Source organism: Pocillopora damicornis, chromosome 8 (assembly GCF_964200805.1).
Source record: "Pocillopora damicornis chromosome 8, jaPocDami1.2, whole genome shotgun sequence".
NCBI classification, from domain to species: domain Eukaryota; kingdom Metazoa; phylum Cnidaria; class Anthozoa; order Scleractinia; family Pocilloporidae; genus Pocillopora; species Pocillopora damicornis.
Genome location: NC_142677.1, coordinates 1,460,001 through 1,480,645, shown reverse-complemented (window position 1 = coordinate 1,480,645; position 20,645 = coordinate 1,460,001). Strand labels below are relative to the sequence as shown.

The following is a 20,645-nucleotide window of genomic DNA, read 5'->3' as shown; positions in this document are numbered from 1 at the left end:
AAAACAACCCTATCAGCGTTTTTTCGTCGCCAAGAACGTAACGTTTCAGAGCTTACCCTGCGCTCAGTTTGCATGTCAACTAGGTAAATAAAGTTCAAAATTAAGACACTTTAAAATATATATATTAGCATAGAAAACCCCATTTTCCGTTTTGTTTTCCTTTTTTTCTTTGATGTGATCTCGTACCACCTGGTTGAACAAAATTTAAATACGTCATGCTAAAGAAGAATAAGACAAATTGTCAATCGACAAATGAGGGATTTTTCCCTTCAAATTGATAGTGCAACGTTGCATATTTTTATCAGGGTAACCCTACAAAACGCTAATTAAACATATTTCAGCTTTCGACTTGAAGTCTCATGCTTAGAAGAAAAGCAGATCGATGAAATAAGTAAATGATGAAGAAAGATGAAAACCCTACAAGGACCGAGTTTTATCAAATCATTTATAAGCGAAGAAAAGTAAAGAAAAAACTAAATTTCGGGGCTGGAGCTATTTCACACGACCGAAACTAAAACTGGGGATTACCCTGTACAGATGCTGTTCGTGAAAATCGTCTAACAAGTGTAGGAAAGCTTATGGAAGGTACAAGGTTCAGCCTATTTCACTCCTCTAAAGTACAAGGTACAACTGAGCTCGCCCATATAAGGAGCCACATAGCCGAAATTAATGCATCTTGCTTTGAGAGTTAGAGCAAAGACGATCACTTTAAAGGCTCGCGGTACATAATAAATAAATAACATCACGCATTAGTGGAAAGAAAAGAGACCTCTGCAACTGAGGACGGAGCACCCTTTATCTCTGACAGAAGTTCATTCCGGTAAGTAACTGAGTATATCTATTGTTTCCTTCGGGCAATGTTTGGCTTCTAAGAGAGACTCCATCGCCATCGATCTTTGCGCATATTATGATCAGAAATGGTAAACCATAGTAACCTACGTAAGCTACAAAATTAGACCAAGAAAACTTGTAAGCAATAGCAAGTTACATTAAACACAAATACTGCGATAGTGCTTCAGTTCGAGGAGGGATTGTTTTCTGCTGAGATTCCCTCCGAAATAATCTTTGTGAATTCAATATTCCTTGCAGGTGGCTACAGTCACGCAGCGCTGTCCGTCAGAAAGGGTGAACACAAATTTTCATTACATGTGTGGGACCTGTTTAGTGTGTTCAGAGCGACAGAAAAAGGACAGTCATTTACCCATGATCAAGATAATGAACTGCTTATGTATTGCCTGGCCAGACTAATAAGAGTACAATTCGAATCGTGTTTTAAATATCAGACGTCAAAGGTAACTTACACGTTTTTGTAAAATATCATCAACAGTTGTAGATGACGAGTGGATGCTTAATTTACATACCAACAAAGCCACCACCGACTTGATCACGCACCGTGTCAATTCAAGCCAAAATTTGCTCTAAGCAAGCGCCGAAATTTCGAAATTCCACCTACGTTCTGATTTATAGGGAAACAGTTGTGTGTGCTTATATTGGTACGATGCAAGATTACTTTAAATCTACTGTGCCGATTTTTAATTCAGGGAAGTTCTTGCCTCGGTGTCGTGACGAATATGACACAAACTAAAACGTTGTCTCAATTTACTCTCAGACACACGAAATAAAACGGTAATTTCTTCCCTTCTTCCGGAGGTAATTTTCGAAATTTCGAAATCTCACGTACGGTCTGATTTGTAGAGACAGTTGTGTGTACTTATCTTGGTGCGAAGGAAGATTATTTTAAATCTACTGTGGTGATTTATAATTCAGGGAAGTTTCTGCCTCGGTGTCGTGACGAATATGACCCAAACTAAAACGTTGCCTCGATTTACGCTCAGACAGGCGAAATAAAATGGTAATTTCTTCCTTTCTTCCGGAAGTAATTCACGAAATTTCGAAATTTCACGTACGTTCTGATTTGTAGAGACAGTTGTGTGTGTTTGTCTCGGTACGAAGCGAGATAATTTCAAATCTATTGTGGCAATTTATAATTCAGGGAAGTTCTTGTCTCGGTGTCGTGACAAATTTGACCCAAACTAAAACGTTGTCTTGATTTAAACTTAAACACGAGATAAAACGCCTATTTCATTTGATGGAGGAAAAAGAAGAGTTTTCCTTTTTCCCTCCATCAAATGGCTCGTGCATTGGCCAACTTACATTTCCAGTCATGGATGAAAACAAAAAACAAAAACTAAAAGACAAAGACAAGCAAACAAAAAAAACAAACAAACAAGAAAACGAGAACGACAAAAATTATACATAGAACTGTTAGCTATAAAAGAACAAATCAGGTTCCTTTCGTATACTTTAGTTGGTGAGAGTATTGCAGTATGTTGGTTATTTCGTGCCATGCTCAGATATCGCCTGGCACATATTGTGCACATGATCTGTACTGTAAATTCAGTTCTGGTATCTCGATTTTAGAGGGTAAAATCTTTCTGATCATATGGCATGCGGATCCACGAGTTATCTCGTGCACCATGCACGCGTAATTATCCATAAATAGCTTCTTCGATCATATTACACTTAAACACAACTCACACACTTTGTTTCTTCCTATACGACAGAAGCTAGCAAGGAAATAACATCAGTTACACCGTCTATCAGTAAATTCAATTGGCAAGGATCCAACATGTCAGATGAAATTCCTTTGCGAACCCAGCAGTCATGTACTGAAGACGAATATTACAAAATACATGTGTTTAGCTACGCACGGCCAGCCACAAATGGCGGTACAGGGTCACTTAAACAACTGGTTTTGTCTATCACAAAAGCCTTGGAAGATTCTGGGCAGTTAGATATAATACAGGTGAGGACTGTGGGTTTACACAATTATTGGACATGCATGTAAGTATAATTTATGATCAGGGTGACCTGCCGGAGGGATGATGTAAAGAGGTTGGGGAGGGGAGGGGAGCAGAGAGGAAGGGAGTTGGGAGATGCATGGGAAATGAAATTTTTTTAATTTTTTCTTCTTTTTGGTGCATCTTAGGGGCAAGCCTTTAAACATCTGAGATGATAATTGGAGATGGTGTTTCCACTTTCTTAAACTGTTACATTTCAATAAAGTATTTATTTAATCACTGCATTCATCAACTAAGCAATAATTAGATTTTTTTTTCTAATTAGAAGCAGCTTGATCAAGGTATGGTCAACGTACGGTCTGTATACACAGATAGTTTTCGTTGGAGGAAAAGTGAGGGTACCAGGCTTCTTGCACAATTAATCATGGGAGATTTCCAAGCTGAAAAGAAGGTAAAAGCTTTATACGTACAATTTTGTTTTAGATTCATTGTTTCTTTTTTTGTTTTTTTTTTTGTGAATGTCCTCAGTGATCTCCGATAACTCATGATCATCAGAGTGGGTAACTAAGAGCTGGTAAATTTGAAAAGCCTAAAAGATTGTGATAATACAGTATTTCCTCGGTCAAGCGCCCGGGCACTTTTTTAAAATTTCAGCTAATATAAGAGAGGTACCCCTTGGAAGGAGGGTGCTTATTAGGAACCATCAACTTGCATTGATTCCGCTGTTTTTACTGATTCTGGTTTTCTCCCTATCTCCACTAATAAAGAAAGTGAGGAAGGAGGGGGAGGGGCGCCTGATTGACATCATGGCCCAGGGGGTGAGCTCTTTATGGAGAGAGGGCGCTGATTAGAGCGGGGTCGCTTTTTCGCGCAAATACGGTAATTGCATTACAGACCAACCCTTTGATGTGTTCTTTCTAGGTCGACAGACGTAAAATCGAAGAAATGAAACTTGGGGAGAATTTTGTTTTTACCTTGCCCAAGAGTAATGCGTCTTTCATGACAGTGGAGGCAACACTAATGAACGAGAGCCGAGATATCATTTTTCAAGCGAGAGAGTTGGACCTGGAGCTTTCAACTGTAAGTTTATTCTTAATTAGTACATAATTTTCACCTTTGAACAAAATATTATTTAAATTTCCGCAAATGGTTGCCTTGAAAAAATAATGAAAAGGCACATCAACTTTGGAATCCTAGTTACGTGGACTGCACAATAGTTATTAGATGCTGTGCAAGATTCATGATACTCTTTAAATTTGATCTGTTTTAGTTTCAAGGCGAGACACGCCCTGCCGTTGAAAACGAGCATGAAGGAAATCAACCACTTGAAATGGAGGCATGATACAGGATTAAACAACTGTTTCTTAGCTCTTATTTTTAATTTTGGAGGAAACTCATTGTTTAATTTATTTGGCTAGACGCGAATGTGTACAGGTGACCACATGATTTCGAGAGTCAGTTCAAATTGATAAGTAGGACCAATTGTCTCAAAGACCAAAACAATTGCCTACGGACCTCGTTAGTTGTATATCATCTCATATCCAACAAGCCCGAGTAGAAAAATCGTGTAATTAAAAACGCCCCAAACTTTATTTTGTAAGAACAAACAAAATTTTAAAATGTACAAAAACACTTCCGATTTAACTCGTCCTATTGCTTGCGCATGCTATACTGGCTCATAACTCATGACGGCTAAACCAATGAAAACTCTCTAATTGCATTATCCAATGATCAGGATATTCCATACCGACCGTTTATTACTCTCAACAATTGTAAATTGATCAATGTTTCTCTTTTCTCCTTTATTATATATAAGAATTAGTATCAGAATACAAGCTCCAGAAAGAAAAAATACTCCATGTTTCGCCTAATTCGTCAAGTAAGTGTCATCCTTGTTTTTAAAAAAAAAATACATTTAAATATTTCTTGAATCCTGAAAGGAAGCAGGTATGCTTACACGAGTGATCAGTAAAAGAAGTACCGAAAAAAGAAAGTCTAGTGTTCATACGAGACAACGAAGAGGGACAAGCGTACAGTAAAAATTCCAGGTAATTCGCGAGGTTATTGTCAAGAACATAAGAACTAGCCCTAGCGAAGTTATTTTTGAGCAGTACCGCACAAAGAGCGTTCAGCTTATGTGAACAAAATACTCTATTCCAAAGTCTTTTGGGCATAGCCTTTTGCAAGAAGAAAGTCAACTCCGCTAACTTTATTCTTCGTGCGGTAAGGATTTTAAAGATGAAACAGTTTAAGCGGAAAAAAAAGTGGATTTCCAAGTTCTAAAAAAATATCTTCATGAAGATACCAATACTTTTGAGGCAAAAAGAAAAGTTGGCAGTAAAATTGTTTGGCATTTTTGAGGATGAATTTAATTGAATGTGGCAAAATTGTTTAAATTATTCCACTCGATGTACAGTTGAAAGTTTAAAGAGGATCATAATGATAAGAACTGCAATTGATGCAAATGTACAGTAAATGTACAGTAAACATCAGCACGACCTTTAGGTCATATTCATAGCTATTTAAGTCGGGGCAGTTGTTTAAGACAAGCCTTGGTCTTAATGTAATTGTAGCACCCATGTATGTCAATTAAGATGCCACAGCATCAAATTCTTTAAAGAAAAGACTGGTAAAGGTAATGTGGTCTTCGGAAAATGAAATGTTTATGGTGAATTCTTGTTACAACAAACAATCACCAAGGTACATGGTAGGCAAGGTGCCTCTACTCCAATATGAGTAGGAAATAGGAAATTATATTTATTTCTTATTACAAGTGAAAAGAATTTCTTCACGGGTGGTCAATTTAATAAATTCAAATTGCAGGATTTCACCACCTTAAATACTTGCTATCTTTTACACATCAAATGTGTCTTATGTATTGTGTAGTGGCATACTAAAAAATCCAACAGAAATGAAGCTGGTAGCACATATTATTAACGAAGAGACGCCATGTACACAGAGAATGTATAAACAAAAGGAGCTATTTAGTGGAGTTTTTTTAAATATAGTGAAAATTTATTCATTTCATCTGATGAAGCAAACAGTGCTTTTAAAAAATAACATTGTATATACATTTAGGAGTTACATTTGAGTTCTTTAATTGATTCTTAGACTAGCAACAATGAGCTGTGCGTCCAGTTAGTTGAAATAGATTATTAACTTAATGCTACAGCAAACATTTTACAAAAATTAAGTTCTTCACCAAACTTCTTCCTTTTTCATTCAATATTACATGTATGTTCAACAAAATTTTCTATTAAAAGAGAATCAATCTCATTCCTTTTACCAAAGTTTGGATGTGTTTCTATTAATTTATGTAAGAAAGATTATTTATAGATCACTGAGCACTATTCTGTTCACTGGAGTGTGTTGGCTTAACCTATTAACCTTTTCCAAGATCTGATTGTTAATTCTCTCCTCTAGCTGCTACACATTCCCTTGTAAGTTAGTTGCAAGAATTTAGTGTTAGATCAAGATAACAACTTCTACCTGATACATTTGAGTACTCTCATTTTGCTGGATAGTAGGTGGATCTTGTGGGGAGAAGTTACATGCAAATCACCTCTGGGAGTTGAAGGGTTAAATGAATGGGGGAAAGAAGGCAGGTGTGTGTGGGGGGGGGGGTGGGGTGGGGTCATGGGGTGGGGTCATAAGAGATTGTGGTAAATGGTTTGTTGACAATACAAGTCAGAAAGTGCCTTTATTCAAAGGTAAAATGCTTACAGTTTAGTCACCACTTTTCAACTGCACGAAATCTATAAGGATATGTCTACACTTCTCTTCCAACCTCTGTACATGTATAAACATAATTATATAAAAACGATACATTAAACTCTACATTTCTCCGCACTGTGATATAACCACAGGTAATTTGGGTCTGTTGTTGGGTCCCGTAGGAACATTCTAAAAGGAGATAAATGACAACGATAATAGGGTCGTAAATCACTTTACTGAGCAATAAAAATTATATTGGCAAGACAGAGAAAGGCTACACTTTGTTTCCACTAGATATACTGGCAAAATTCATTGTACAGTAACTTAATTTATCACATATTATAACATCAATGAGGATTTACCCAGGAGAGCAGCAAGAAGGTATTACACCAAGTAAATCAAGATTTTTTTTGGGACATTTTTTACATGGACTAAGAATTACACTAGGTACACAGAACTTGGTGAGGGGATGTATTCTAAAAACAAAAAGAGTGCAATACTATTGGGGAAAATTTTAGGCTGGGAAGTGAGATTTATTTGCCCTCTCTTCCTTCTTTCATGAAACTCTAAAATATGCACAAAGTTCAAGCAAAGTCACAAAACTGTAAAAATGAACATACAATGTACACACAAACTTAACAATACCTCTATTTTTCTCATCACTAACAGTCCATCAACAACTTTACCTAAAATCACAACAGTAAATGTGAATACTGATTTTCCAATAATCACATAAAATAATATGTAAACAGAATATTGCCCTCTTTAGAAGTGTAACATTCCTTCAATAGATAACTTGGAATTCCCATAGGGAAAATATAAAAATGCACACAAATTGCTGGCAAATTCTACATGGGAAGAGAAAATTTCTAATTTCTAGTTTACATTGAATGCCAGTCATAACAAATAATAACCACAACAAATGAATAATTACAGGAAATAAATCTCAATTGGTTAAAAAGACAACACTCATTGGCAACAACAAAAACAACAACGTTCTTAACAACATAAATCAAATAAATTAAATTATAATTATTTACTTCATTTTACAAACATTGTTGACTGATTAAAAAAATTATTCACAAGTATCAAGATGGTAATACTACACTGTACATGGTGAACCTGGGAACTAAATTAATGGAGGTTTTATTATTAGCTCCACGAAGAAATTAACTTTGTTCATATTGTTTTAATTATACTTACCAAATACAACATGCTTCCCATCAAGAAAATCACACTTGGCACAGGTGATAAAGAACTGCATGACAAAATGGAAAGACAACGTCTCCATTTAGCACGAAAGGGTGCTCTAAATTTGTCTGTCTACATTCTCTGTCCTAAAAGGGGCACAGTTTTCAGAGAAAAAAGCTAAATGAAAACTGAAATCTAAACATTACCATGAACACAGCCTTAATAGTGCTACAAATGTTAAATACCTTTGAATATAACTATACTGTTTACATGTATGCTTACCTGACATCCATTTGTGTTTGGACCACTGTTTGCCTAAAAATACCATTGGATAAATTTATCATTTAAATCAAGGAAGTCAAGAATGGGCCAAGCTATAAAACAATTATTGTAACCATCAATGCAATCCAGTCCTGTATATGATCAGATTAAAAATTAACTTGATCGATCTCAGGAACCTCTCTCTCCTTGAACATTTTAAGGATTGTGCCTAAGTAGATGAATTGATCTCATTATCATCACTGCCGCTGCTCTGCTGTTGCACCACAACCATCATCCTAATCCAATTATTTGTCATCACTATAAGTAAATATGCATTGTTTTATCATTATCATAGCATACAAATGTATAACCAGTATCACTACCAATATAATAGTGGAGAGTATTAGAGGTGCATTGAGACTTGTTGTTACATGTAATTACCATCAAAAGAAATGCAAAGAAGTAAGATACTATTTATATCAATGTACTCCTGCATAATCATATAAACTTGTTGAATCACACTCACCATAGATAGAAGACCTGGTGCATCATGTTTTAACTTGAAATTTTCATCAGGGAATGCAACCTCTCCATAAATACTAAAAACCCCTGTACCGTCACCCTTAGAAAAAATTAAAAAAAAAAATTATGTGCAGGAAAAAATAGACTGCATATACCACATATGTGAGACATGGATCAATTAAGGACCTTGAATAAATTTATTTCAACCCTTACATGCTGACAGAGTAGGGGGTTGCCACGCATCCAGCAAAAGTATTCTCTCAGTGAGCATATGAAACTACAGTGGGGACTGGCCACAAACATTTTACTCAAGTTTCTTTCTTCATTAACAGGATTAATAAACATGACATGAGAGATTAATATTTTTTAATAAATTAATAATGGTAATAAGACTGAGTCAAGCCCTATTCTGTCTGTAATCATACATTCAAGTGATCAACAAAATCGGACTACTGTGAAGTGGGAGTCTAATTTATTAATCACAAGTCAGACTGATCACAGACAGAACTGGACCACACAAAGTCCTGTTACCAATTAGTCAAAATTATGACAAAATTTCAGAAAGCAACTAGACATCAGTTATGTGTACATTTCCATAAAAAAAAAACAACAACAACAATGGCAACGATTAACTTTGCAAAATGTGAGACAAAAGCATGCACACATGGCTTGTTCTGTCCACTTACACAGGCATGACATGTTAACTGACCCTCTAACTGTCCAATTACAAGCATGATACATATGCTGTCCTATTAGTGCTCAAATTGGCCTGATGATAACTAGTCACGTTTGAGAATTTTATTATAGTTTTGATTAATGTGGAACAAATAGTCAGATGCACAGTTAAAGTTTGGAGGGAGGAGATAACCTTTGCTTTTGAAAGTCCTGAGTGACATGGATTCTGGATACCAAGCATTAGCCAGCACTTACTTTGACAAAGTCACCACCTTGGATCATGAAGTCTTTTATAACCCTGCCAGATAAAAGCAAAAATCATAAAGAAGCAATCAAAGATGACAAGTATCATTGCTATGTGCAATAATTATATACCATCACAAAAATTTGCATTCTTAGACACTACGACATTTATAATTGCCTTTATACAGTGTACATGTAGTACAGACATGCAATGTTTTGTTCTCAAATTAAAAAAAAACAAAAAACAAAAAAAAGGCAATCATTTTAGAGGTCTTTACTTTATGTAACTAAAATTACAACAAACCTGTGAAAGAAGGCCCCTTTGAATCCTTGAGGTATTCCATCTTTTCTAAGAGAGAAAAAAAATGAGAGTGGCTGTAATTAAGAACAAAGGATATTTCTTGAATTTAGTTTTATACCAAATGTACATTTTTAAACAACCAAAAAATCATAGTTTTTCCATCCACAGTTAAATAAATCAATCAGACAGACATTGGACAGAATGTGTGGTGAACCTTAACCCTTTAACCCTTAAGAGTGACTAGCATCTAATTTCTCCTTACAATATCACCCCTAAATTACACATTAAGGTCATGAGAATAATGAAAATGATCAACAACTATAGAAGCTCTGGATCGTTAAGCTAATTCTCCCTATCAGCACCTTAGGAAATGTATAGAGAACAGTATGGAGAATATGCATACTGATGTTAGAGTGTAAAGGGTTAACCTGAGATTAAGGTTAAACCTAGGATCAAACCTTTTTTCTGTAATTTCTTTAATTCAGGTAAAGCAGAGGAATAATATCAAAACATATTTTTACCTGAATTCTCCTGTGCACAGTTGTCTGGAAATAAAAATGGAAAGTAAACAAGAAACATGTATATGAAGGTTTGCCAAAAGGTATTGTAGAGTTTAAACTTTTGACTAAGTGTCACATGAAGAATGAACAAAACAACAGTAGAATCAACCATGTCACTATTGAACACTGACACTTTGATTGGGTTAAATGTTTTGTTTTCTTGTTTGCAGACATATCTCCTGCTTCATCCAATTTGGATTTACATTGATGGAGGACTACATGAATTTATTCAGTTAGAAAAAGTTCATACAGACTACAATCCAAATAATTACAAAAAAGAGAGAGCTTGACGCAGATCAAGTATTCAAAGGATTATAAATACATGTAAGGAGAGACATAAAAAGCTTCAAATTCATTTCTTCAGACAAGAGTCAAGGCCCTTGTACTGAGCCTATCCCTACATGTACTAAACACAAACACACAAACAAATTGGGAAAGGATCCCTTTATGATGTTGTTTAGGGTAGAGGGGAGGCTGTACACAAGCTAAATCAAGCATTTTTACATTTTCTCTTGGTTTAAATTTGAAACATCTTGCTTTCCATGAGACTCAATTGAAGTTTTTTCATGAGTTTGTGCTCTTTTCAAACTGTTTCCTCTTTTCAATAGCGAATTAATTAATAAATGATATATAAAAATAACAAGAGAAAAGGCTGAATTTTAAAAATACTCCAGCTATGCCACAGATTTCTGTAATTAATCCTTCAACTCCCAAGATCTCATTCGTAGTTCTCCTTAATGTCTGCCATATAGTTCTTGTGATGTTAATTTTGAGAATTTAGTACTGGATCAATTAATAATCCCCTAATTAGTATTTTTATTTATTCTCATCACTTGTCTGCTTAATATTGTATTGATATTGTAAGGAGAAATTCTGTCTTGGTCACACATAGGAGTTAAAGGGTTAAAGTTGCAGTTAGTCATTTGTTTTCTAGTTACTTTACTGTTCATCATTATGCATGCAAGAAACACATTTCCTTCTTTAGAATAAGAGCTTAGGAGAGGTAGAATGTTCTTCAGCAAAGTAAAGGGGTACTCTAAATTTACTCCGGGACAATTAAAACCACCTCATATTTTCTGCTGTTTTCGGTACGACATCTGCAAACAGCTCCATTTTCAGTCTTCCAACCTCCTACGTTTTGGAACAAAATGCATACTTGATTACAAAATACTACATATTAGATAAATGAAGAAAAAAAAAGATCCATGTCAATAAAATATTAAAATCAATAAATATTAAAATAGATAAATTGATGGATAAATATTGGAATAGTTTAGCTAACCAAGGTCAAGCTCGTATTCACTACAGTAAAAGCTTAGGTGATCTATAAAAATTTAGTGATTCCCATCAATTTTGAAATTTTTCACGTAAAATACTGCGTTGGAAACGAAATTCTTAGGCAACACAGCTATAGTTTCAAGCGACATAACTTCGCGATCAGGCCAGATGACTTAAAGTCCATTTGACATAAAAAAAAAAGCTTTCGTTGCTCTCAGCTACGCCTTAAGTAACTCTAACGCAACTATCGTGTTCTCCAATCTTCCTGTTTGCTTCATATACTATCAAGACGTGTGTATCGCACTTCCAAAAGCTAAGTTTCAAGCGACATAACTTCGCGATCAGGCCTGATAACTTAAAGTCGATTTGACATCAAAAAGATTTCGTTGCTCTCAGCTACGCCTTAAGCAACTTTAACGCAACTATCGTGTTCTCCAATCTTCCTGTTTGCTTCATATCTTATCAAGACGTGTGTATCGCACAACCAAAAGCTTTTCGCGTGCTTGAAACCTGCACATGCATCCCGATGAACCACTTGTTTGCGAGTCCTGCTCTCGGCAATCAGAAAGATGATCATCAGGAAGAAAAAATATAAAAAAAAAAAACGAAATCGAAGTGGCATTACCTGTCCCCCTATGGATATATCAAAGAAAACAACGGGATTTGAGGGGTTCGAGGCACCCGTTGAAGACGATGCTGCCGCCATTGTTGAAATGAACTACGAGGAATGGGGAAGAATTGCTGCTTCCCTGGACTCCAGTCCTTTGCAAGGGTAAATATCCCTCACTAGGGCCTGGAAAGATATTCGGAAGTTTCAGAAATCTACACCCATTGTGCATTTTTTTCCTGATTTAATAATTGCTGGTCTGCAATAAGGTCGGTTTTATAGTTTAATTGCAACGTAAAGTATGGAAAATTTGGTTTAGAAAGTATTGGTCAAGTCATTTTTGCTCAGAGATATTTCTGACCAGGGAGGGGTAGGTTGAGAGCACTGGGCCCAATGTTTATAGCGCTTGGGAATTGTACAAATAGATACACGTGCTTCGTGCAGAAGCTTATGACCTCGAGCCACAGGAATTTCGGTGGTGTTCATCGTGGTATATTGAAGAAGTTCACGCAAGAAGGAAACAGGTAGGGAACATAGCGTTTCCTTGAAGACTGCTCACTGATCTTGATGTGGCTGATCACGAGTTTAGCTCGCGTTCAATTTGGCTTCCTCTTCCATTTCTCTATTTTAGTTTTATCTTTGTTGATTATCTTTTAAATGTGTCGGCGCAGTTCAGTCAGAAACATATATTTCGACTGAGATCTAGCACAAGGGAAAAATAAAAAGGTGATCGTACCGTTTTCCATCAACCAGCTTCAATTTGTTTTGGTCGGTTGTGATTAACTCGAGATCAGGGTTACTAATTTTATGGTGCTGATGAGAAGCAAGATTTATGAAATTATAACACAGGAATATTGCGGCATTTGATATGTGCTCGAATGGATTCGATTTAATTTTAGAAACAATACGTTAGTACAATACAGTTTTATTCAATGCATTTGTTACTCACAGAATATAATTTTATATGACATATTTATTTCATAAAGACTTAATAAATTCAATGCCAGTTCATTATTTTGCGATAAGATCACAAGAGAATTAGAACCTCTACTATATCTAAACAATTTCTGAAACAAAAGATAAGAAAAAATTAAAAGGAGACTATAATGGTAAAAATGACCTAAAAAATCAGTGTATTGTCATTCCAGACACAGGGATGTTGGCTTTTCGGTATAATGTAAAGTGCTAAAAGTCTGAATGTCTAAAAGAATATGTTATGTGACTGATTTAATCAGTTATTTGCTGTCGGCACAACAGTAGACACTACCAAATTTCCCATTTCCTTGGAGAGATTGTTGAAGTTAAATTCAACCCAGTAAATTTCAAGAACTGTCTACAGAAAATTAGGTAACTGGTAAGATATGACACACAGAAAGAGCATGTATAGAGAATTTTATATGTTTATCATTTACTCCTTCATGTGATTGTCTTTTTTTTTCAGAAACAGAAAATGAATAGAATACAGAATGGCTGGTTTTCCGAAATAAATGACCAGTGGCCCGGCCAAGCACTTTCTCTTGAAGTAGAGGAGATTTTGTTTGAGGGAAAATCAAAATATCAGGATATTCTTGTCTTTAAAAGGTATGTTTCGGGACTATCAAGAGTTGTCAATTGCTCTAGACATTTCTACCAGATACAAGGCAATTCACCAATTTTCACGACTATTTGCAGAGCACATGTCATGCTTGATATAAAGATTTGTCCTCAATTGAAAAAAAAAAAATAAAACTTGAAAATATTTACAGACTATAAGTATCACTTTTTACATATAAACTTAAGAATGACAAAAGTAACACCCCAGCTGTACTACTGAATATTCTCACAACTGCATCAGAGATTCACTCATATAATAACAGGTATGTTGCAAATCAAAACTTCTTTAAGCCATCATGTTTTCTTAAATCAATCAGCATCCATTACAAATTTTTGTTTTTATTGTTATGATACTTTATTGGTGAACCCTCTGCTACAAAGATATATATTTTCTTCTAAAGTTGATCTAATAATATAGTAAAAAAGACCCACAAACACACATATTGAATAGAAGTCTTCTCAATTTTCTAGCAAGCATCATGGGAAGGTCCTTGTGTTGGATGGAGTTATACAATGCACTGATAGAGATGAGTTTTCTTATCAAGAGATGATTACTTTTCTTCCACTCAACTCGCATCCTTGTCCTCGAAAGGTAAAATGTTCCAATTTGAACTACTGATTATCCTATCATTAAATGTCTGAGTAACTAACCAGTTTGGAAATTTGTGATGAAATCTCTACGTGGCTAAATACAGTACTTCTAATAATCTACAGGTTCTTGTTGTTGGCGGAGGCGATGGAGGAGTCATTAGAGAAGTTTCTAAACATCCAGCTGTGGAGTCCATTGTTCAATGTGAAATAGATGAGGTGAGTGAAAAACTGGTTGTGTGACTTACAGTACTCATAAAGCTTTTGTGGTCTTTTTATCATTCATTACCAGTCTTGCTCAAACTGTGCAATATGACTTTTAGTTGAAGGTCTTCCTCAATAGGCTGTATCTTTTTAATCTTTCCACCCCTGAGGTTGATTAGCATCTAATTTCTCTTTACAATATTACCCATGAATTAAACATTGAGGTTATGAGGATAAAGGAAATGATCACTAGCTAAAAAAAAGTTGTGGATTGTTATAAGCTAATTCTTCTTGTCAGCATCTTAGGAATGGTATAGAACAGTCTGGAGAATATGCATACTGATGTTAGAGTGTAAAAGTTCAATAAAAAAAAGCCTGGTTTGTCACTGATCACTGTCATTATCCTCCCTAAATGTTCACTTGTCAGTGTTCTTGTTTTCATAATCCTCTCTGCCAATAAGCATAAGTAATGAAATTATTTCAAATACAATTGGTCTCAATATGTTTGTTAACACAAGTACATTTTTCAAATACAAAAAAAAAAATCACATGAGCTGATAAGGTGTGTGCAATTTGTGGTCTTAGGTGCATATTTACACCAAATTACACTAGAAATCATGTTATTGCTTGTTAATAATTTACATGAAAAAAGCATCACAGGAAGTCAAGACAGAAGAAATTTTGAAAGTGCTTGACTGTGCAATTCGTAATTTGCACTTGACTTACAACATTGCACTTGTGTTACATGAAGAATGCACTTGAAGCACATAATTTTTTCATGTATATTACAATGATGACTACATGTAAATCATCCTAACAATTGATTTTGTTTTCATTTTTCCATGTAGGAAGTAATTGAAGTGTGTAAAAAGCATTTACCAAATATGGCCGAGGGTTTTAGCTCACCTAAATTAACTCAGTATGTAGGAGATGGATTTGATTACATGAAGAAGCATGAAAATGAATTTGATGTTATTATTACAGACTCTTCAGATCCTGTAGGTATGCATACTTATCAATGCAATAGCCATCATTCCAGCTCTTAACTCCCAAGGTCTTGCCATCAGTTCTATGGTCTGTCACATAATTCTTATGATAATATGGCCTTGAGAATCAACTTCCATTTTACACTGAGTTCATCTGTGTGAAATTTCTGCTTGATGGCTGCAAAACTGTTGTTTTGAGGAGAAGCTACATTTTGAGGGAGTTGAGGAGGGTATGAATGTCCCAACACTTAACGTTGAGCTTTCGAAACTTTACAAATAGTCCACTGGCGTTTTTGAAAATTGCCATCTTGTGCTGGATGACATCCAATACAAGTGTGTGCTTTTTTACCACTTGACATCAGTTATCACTCAGTTGTTGAATAATAAAATTGTGCTTACCTTTTTTTTTTTTTTGTTCCAATTATTATTTTTTAAAATTTTGTTTGTTTGTTGGTAACCATAAATGCATGTAACTTACGTATTAAATCAGTATCGTCACTGTCCTTCCAGGTCCTGCAGAATCTCTGTTTCAAGAATCATACTATGAACTCATGAAAAAAGCACTTAAGCCAGATGGATTATTATGCTGCCAAGGTACTTAACACTTACCGATTTTTTTTTTATATAATTTTCCGGCCGCCTTACTGTATGTTGGCGCATATGTGCGTTATCATTATCACATCTCTATACAATGTATACCAAAAACATTTACCCGTAGTCCATAGTAAAGAAAGATGTTTCTTCGCCTTTCCTCGATTCCCAACGGGGAGATGCTCTACCACTGAGCCACTGAGACTCTGTGGTGAGATACATGTACAGATGTAGGCCATGACTGGGAATGTGGTAACATTTTAAGCTCAGTAATGAAATACAGAACGAGGAATCTTCTTGTCAAGAGCGTGGGGACATAGATAGTTGGCAGACATATTTAAGGAGACATTCGAACGTCGACTTAGGCTGGATGTCGGCCGAAACACACTAGTAACAGCGAGCAACTGTGCCATAGGGTACAGCTTCAAAGTGATGCTAATTGTCATTCGCCCTAATAGCATCGGAAACGTGCTGACTAGCTCAGTTTTGATAGGGAATCCATGGTGAAAAAGACGAATAAATATTCATGAACACCTATTTACCTTTGACAATGGTTCATTTGCTCTAAGCATAGTAATCTCTTTTGATGCGGATGTTAAAAGTTAGTGTCGAGATTCAACCATGTATAAAAGCATAACGGTACTTTTTTCTTTGTCTTTAATTTAATTACGATTTAATGGCTACTAACCGTAAAAGATTCCTCAACCTCCAGACTATCAAAAAGGTAATAGGTAAGATTGTAACAATAAAACTTCCCCTCATTCCAACACTTAAATAGGATCATACTAACGTTTGCGTACATTTTACGTCCAAATCAGCGAAACTAAGCACCGCTGATAATTTATTGTCACAGGTGAATGTCTTTGGCTTCATATCCCTTTAATCAAGTCAGTCTTGGATTTCTGTAGAAGATTATTTCCTTCAGTCAGTTATGGTTACACGACAATACCAACATATCCCGGTGGACAGATAGGATTCATACTGTGTAGCAAAAATAAGGTTGGTAACACCTCATGACAGACTTCGACATCAGTTTTTTATTAAGCTGGTGGTTGATGGAATTCGATAAATAGGGCGAAAAAATTGGGTGCGCTAAAACGAAATCTCTGGTAACCGAAACTTAAGGGGGAGAGGGTTGATAATACTGTTCACATAGTGCAGTATTACTTATGCATTGGGTACAGAAGGTATGAGCAGAATATTAGTGGGAGTTATTTTAAGGCAGTATATTCAGGTAATGACGAAGAAGTGTGCGAGGAATGAGGTTGTAACATATATTTTTCATTGCACTTTAGGAAACTAAGTTTGATAATCCAGTTACTGAGTTTACTGAGGACCAACTTGAGAAGTTCCAGCTGAGGTACTACAATGCTGACGTTCACAGAACCGCTTTTGTTTTACCACAGTTTGCAAAAAAGGTTCGTACCCAGGCTTCCTGTTTTTCGCCTTTTCTCTTTCCTGTTTTTCTTCTTGGCCAGCAAACACCAGTTTGAAAGTTTAGTAAATGGATTTTTCTGTCTCAATTTTTAGGCGCTTTCGATATGACACCCACACGACGATAATGGTATTGTTGTTCCATCACGTCTCTCTCTGCGGGATACACTAGCGACAGATAACAGTGACCAAGATACTTATATAACCCGGTCAATAAGAAAAAATACAGTGCAGCTTAAATATAACGAGACCAAGCGTTAAGGAGACAAAAAGTCACTCATGAGTTCTACTTCCCCAGTCGAGGAAGGGTGAAGACCAGGAGCCCATACTAACATATTTTGCTTGTCACTTTTTTCTCCTTGGTTGCTCTTTCCTCAAAGGAAAAGTAAAGTTTATTATAGTATTTATATAATGTAGTTGCCTTACCTATAATAAACATGAAATTAATTAAATTGGTAAGTGCTCTTAGCTTCAATTCATCAGTGTCGTTATACTTACGAACTATTTGCAATTGAGTTAAAGTGAATTTTCAGATATTTAAATCTATCGTATCTAGTTGGTAATCGAGGGTATTATTAGCAAACTCCTGCGCGTACCTATAATAAACATGAAATTAATTAAATTGGTAAGTGCTCTTAGCTTCAATTCATCAGTGTCGTCATACTTACGAACTATTTGCAATTGAGTTAAAGTGAATTTTAAGATATTTAAATCTATCGTATCTAGTTGGTAATTGAGGGTATTATTAGCAAACTCCTGCGCATCCCTCGTGAAGTCAAAAGAAACTTACTGAAAATCTTTTTCATCATCACTTTAAGTGCGATTCGCAGTAGGCATTTGTTTCTCCCCGTAAGTTTCAAAAGTATTTGAAGGATATTAAAGAAAATAGGCTCCATTTAGCGAAACATGCTTTTGTTCACTAGTATACTCGTGTTTGCGGGAAACCTTTGGAAACACACTCGCTACAATTATTCATACAAATTACCACTTGAACCCTGATAGATTAATCGTCTGCTTGGCGTGTTTTACGGTCTTGAATGTAAAATTACTCTTTGATTTGATATTTCAGTTTCGCTGCATGCAGCCACTGGCTTGAAAAGTGAGGCAAGCCCCTTTGTCTGATCGAAAGTTCTCCTTGGCAATTCGAAATTAAAAGTAAAATTAACCTTTTTTTATTATTTATTTTTAATTTTTTTTCCTAATAAATACTCAGCTGTGGGTTCGTTTCTTGCCAGGAATTGAGCAGTGATTTGAACGGGGAAAAACTCGAGCACTTAACGGCTAACTTCTTTAAAACTTCCAATTTATTAATTTTAAATAAAAAATTCAAATAGTTCTTCATTAATGAGTCGCGTCTCTCTGAAATTAAGACAACCATCCGGGATATTTGAATCGATTCACCATGATTCTTTGGAGTATTATTCAATTAATGAGGCATTACATACTGGCACTTTCAGCTTCCAACCTGATCCAGCCACACTCTCATTCTTTTAGGAGGTAAAGAATCTACAAAGCTTTAGAGGATCAGAACCTCTTTATCCAGAACAGTTTGTTGAAAACAAGCACAAGTATATGTGCCCAATTTGAAAAGAGGTACTTGATCAACCAGTCCAGACAAAATGCTGAACTCTACACATATTTTGTGCTAGCTGTTGGTCATTTTCTTTTGAAATGTGTGGATCCCTTTGCCCAGTGTGCTGAACTGTCACTGTAAATCCTAACAAGTTCGTTGAGCAAGCCCCTTTTGTTCTTCGCACTATACTTTCAGAGTTAGATTTTCAATGTCCTACTTGTAAACATACAGTAAAACTTCACCAACTACCTCAACATCAAGAATATTGCATTCAAAGCCCTACAACAGCACCCACACACGTCCTAACCCCTTCCCAAAGATCAGTTTCAGTAAAACCACCCCCCCCCCCCTTGTCCCAGTGAAACCCATACCTGCAGCAGAGGAAAAGGGACCAGCACAGGTAAATGTACTAAATAATACAACCAGAACTTACAACCACCACTAGCACAACAACAACTTGTGGGGAAAAACTGTCAGTTTATCAAATACTAACCAGCCCAAAGGAAGTTTATTCATCCCTAAAGGAGGAAGTTGGATTGTTCATCATTTGACAGTTTCTTTCACAGTCTCAGGATGGGGCAACTATTCTCCTCAAAACAGGTGGCCAGGTAATAAAATATTTTTTTAAGTTGAAAATAAAGACATTCATTTCAAAACAAAAGATAAGTTAATCCATTTTCAGCCCTTAGAAGAGTTAATTTTATTGCTTTGAAGAGGGACATACAGGACACCTAACTAAATGGTTCTCTATTTCAGGTTTGTGTTCCAGGACTTCACATTAGCTTGGGTGTGTTTAAGAAACTGTTGGATGAACTAGAGAACCAGTGCTTTGCACTGGACAAAAAAAATTCAAATGATGCTGGCAGGAGACAGTGAAGAGAATGATGAAAAGATCCAGGCATTCAGAGCTGCCCAACTACATACTAGACAGGCACAAAAATTTCATGAAAAAGCCAATTCTTTAGAGGAGTTGCTGAATTTACAAAGTCTGCATGCTAATGTTCATATCATGCCTGCCTACTTTACACTACTACAGGAGGAGATACACAAACTCCTTGGAAATGCAAAGGAGGAGGTAGCAATAATATATTTGTGTTTTCCAGTATAACAGCTGTATGACCCTCCAATTCCATTGCACATGTTTCAAACCCATCTTAATTTTTCAGTTGAAGAAGGTATGATTTTGTTTTACAAATCATTTATTTATATATTTATTTATATATTTACACTGGCTCAAATGAATTTGACAACCTATCAACAGCAAGATTTAAAAAGTATTATCTCAACATTATAGGAAAAGCTTTTGGGTGAACAAATGGAATTGGCTGCCTTTGAGAAAGTCAATGGACCATTATCAGTTCATTTGGATGAGGTTCTCAAGAAAATGAATGTCAAGAGACAAGCTTACCATGGAAAATCATTAATTGGTAACCATGTACACACTTGCTGCAAGGTAACACAAATCCTACCCTTAGAGAAGGAAATTGTTGAGTCACAAAATTCTATTAAATTGTTGCGGGTTT

The 20,645-nt window shown here is 35.7% G+C and overlaps 3 protein-coding genes and 1 long non-coding RNA gene across 9 annotated transcripts in view; 2 read left to right on the top strand and 2 right to left on the bottom strand.

The window, feature by feature from the left end:
• Positions 1–290: 290 nt before the first annotated feature.
• On the top strand, positions 291–6,091 carry LOC113678202 (uncharacterized). Of its 3 annotated transcripts, none has more exons than XM_027195083.2 (6): positions 291–820; positions 1,090–1,292; positions 2,565–2,806; positions 3,127–3,252; positions 3,723–3,881; positions 4,618–6,091. In XM_027195083.2, the coding sequence occupies exons 3-6, from the start codon at positions 2,630–2,632 to the stop codon at positions 4,621–4,623; spliced, it is 468 nt and encodes a 155-aa protein (XP_027050884.2). In that variant the 5' UTR covers positions 291–820; positions 1,090–1,292; positions 2,565–2,629; the 3' UTR covers positions 4,624–6,091. The 3 variants fall into 3 exon arrangements, with proteins under 3 accessions (XP_027050884.2, XP_027050882.2, XP_027050883.2); XM_027195081.2 differs by having other exon boundaries at positions 4,072–6,091; XM_027195082.2 differs by having other exon boundaries at positions 325–820; positions 3,130–3,252; positions 4,072–6,091.
• On the top strand, positions 4,544–18,890 carry LOC113678186 (spermidine synthase). 3 transcript variants are annotated; one of them, XM_089180359.1, is made up of 9 exons: positions 4,544–4,680; positions 13,595–13,734; positions 14,218–14,338; positions 14,461–14,553; positions 15,387–15,540; positions 16,035–16,118; positions 16,969–17,114; positions 17,411–17,533; positions 17,646–18,890. In XM_089180359.1, the coding sequence occupies exons 1-9, from the start codon at positions 4,660–4,662 to the stop codon at positions 17,658–17,660; spliced, it is 897 nt and encodes a 298-aa protein (XP_089036485.1). In that variant the 5' UTR covers positions 4,544–4,659; the 3' UTR covers positions 17,661–18,890. The 3 variants fall into 3 exon arrangements, with proteins under 3 accessions (XP_089036485.1, XP_027050858.2, XP_089036486.1); XM_027195057.2 differs by lacking the exon at positions 4,544–4,680 and adding an exon at positions 12,273–12,677; XM_089180360.1 differs by lacking the exon at positions 4,544–4,680 and adding an exon at positions 13,295–13,500.
• Positions 5,790–12,298, bottom strand: LOC113678187 (peptidyl-prolyl cis-trans isomerase H). Of its 2 annotated transcripts, XM_027195058.2 has the most exons (10): positions 12,172–12,298; positions 11,335–11,399; positions 10,230–10,253; positions 9,712–9,756; positions 9,420–9,462; positions 8,494–8,589; positions 7,989–8,021; positions 7,719–7,773; positions 7,161–7,201; positions 5,790–6,704 (listed from the first exon to the last, which is right to left on the bottom strand). In XM_027195058.2, exons 1-10 carry the CDS (start codon positions 12,250–12,252, stop codon positions 6,636–6,638), a joined length of 552 nt encoding a protein of 183 aa, XP_027050859.1. In that variant the 5' UTR covers positions 12,253–12,298; the 3' UTR covers positions 5,790–6,635. The 2 variants fall into 2 exon arrangements, with proteins under 2 accessions (XP_027050859.1, XP_089036490.1); XM_089180364.1 differs by lacking the exon at positions 10,230–10,253.
• A 907-nt stretch (positions 18,891–19,797) lies between the features above and the next one.
• Positions 19,798–20,645, bottom strand: part of LOC149040886 (uncharacterized) — a 2,018-nt gene continuing 1,170 nt past the window's right edge. The window contains exon 2 of the long non-coding RNA XR_016179144.1: positions 19,798–20,645. This exon is cut by the window's right edge and continues 540 nt beyond it. This is a non-coding gene — a long non-coding RNA (uncharacterized LOC149040886).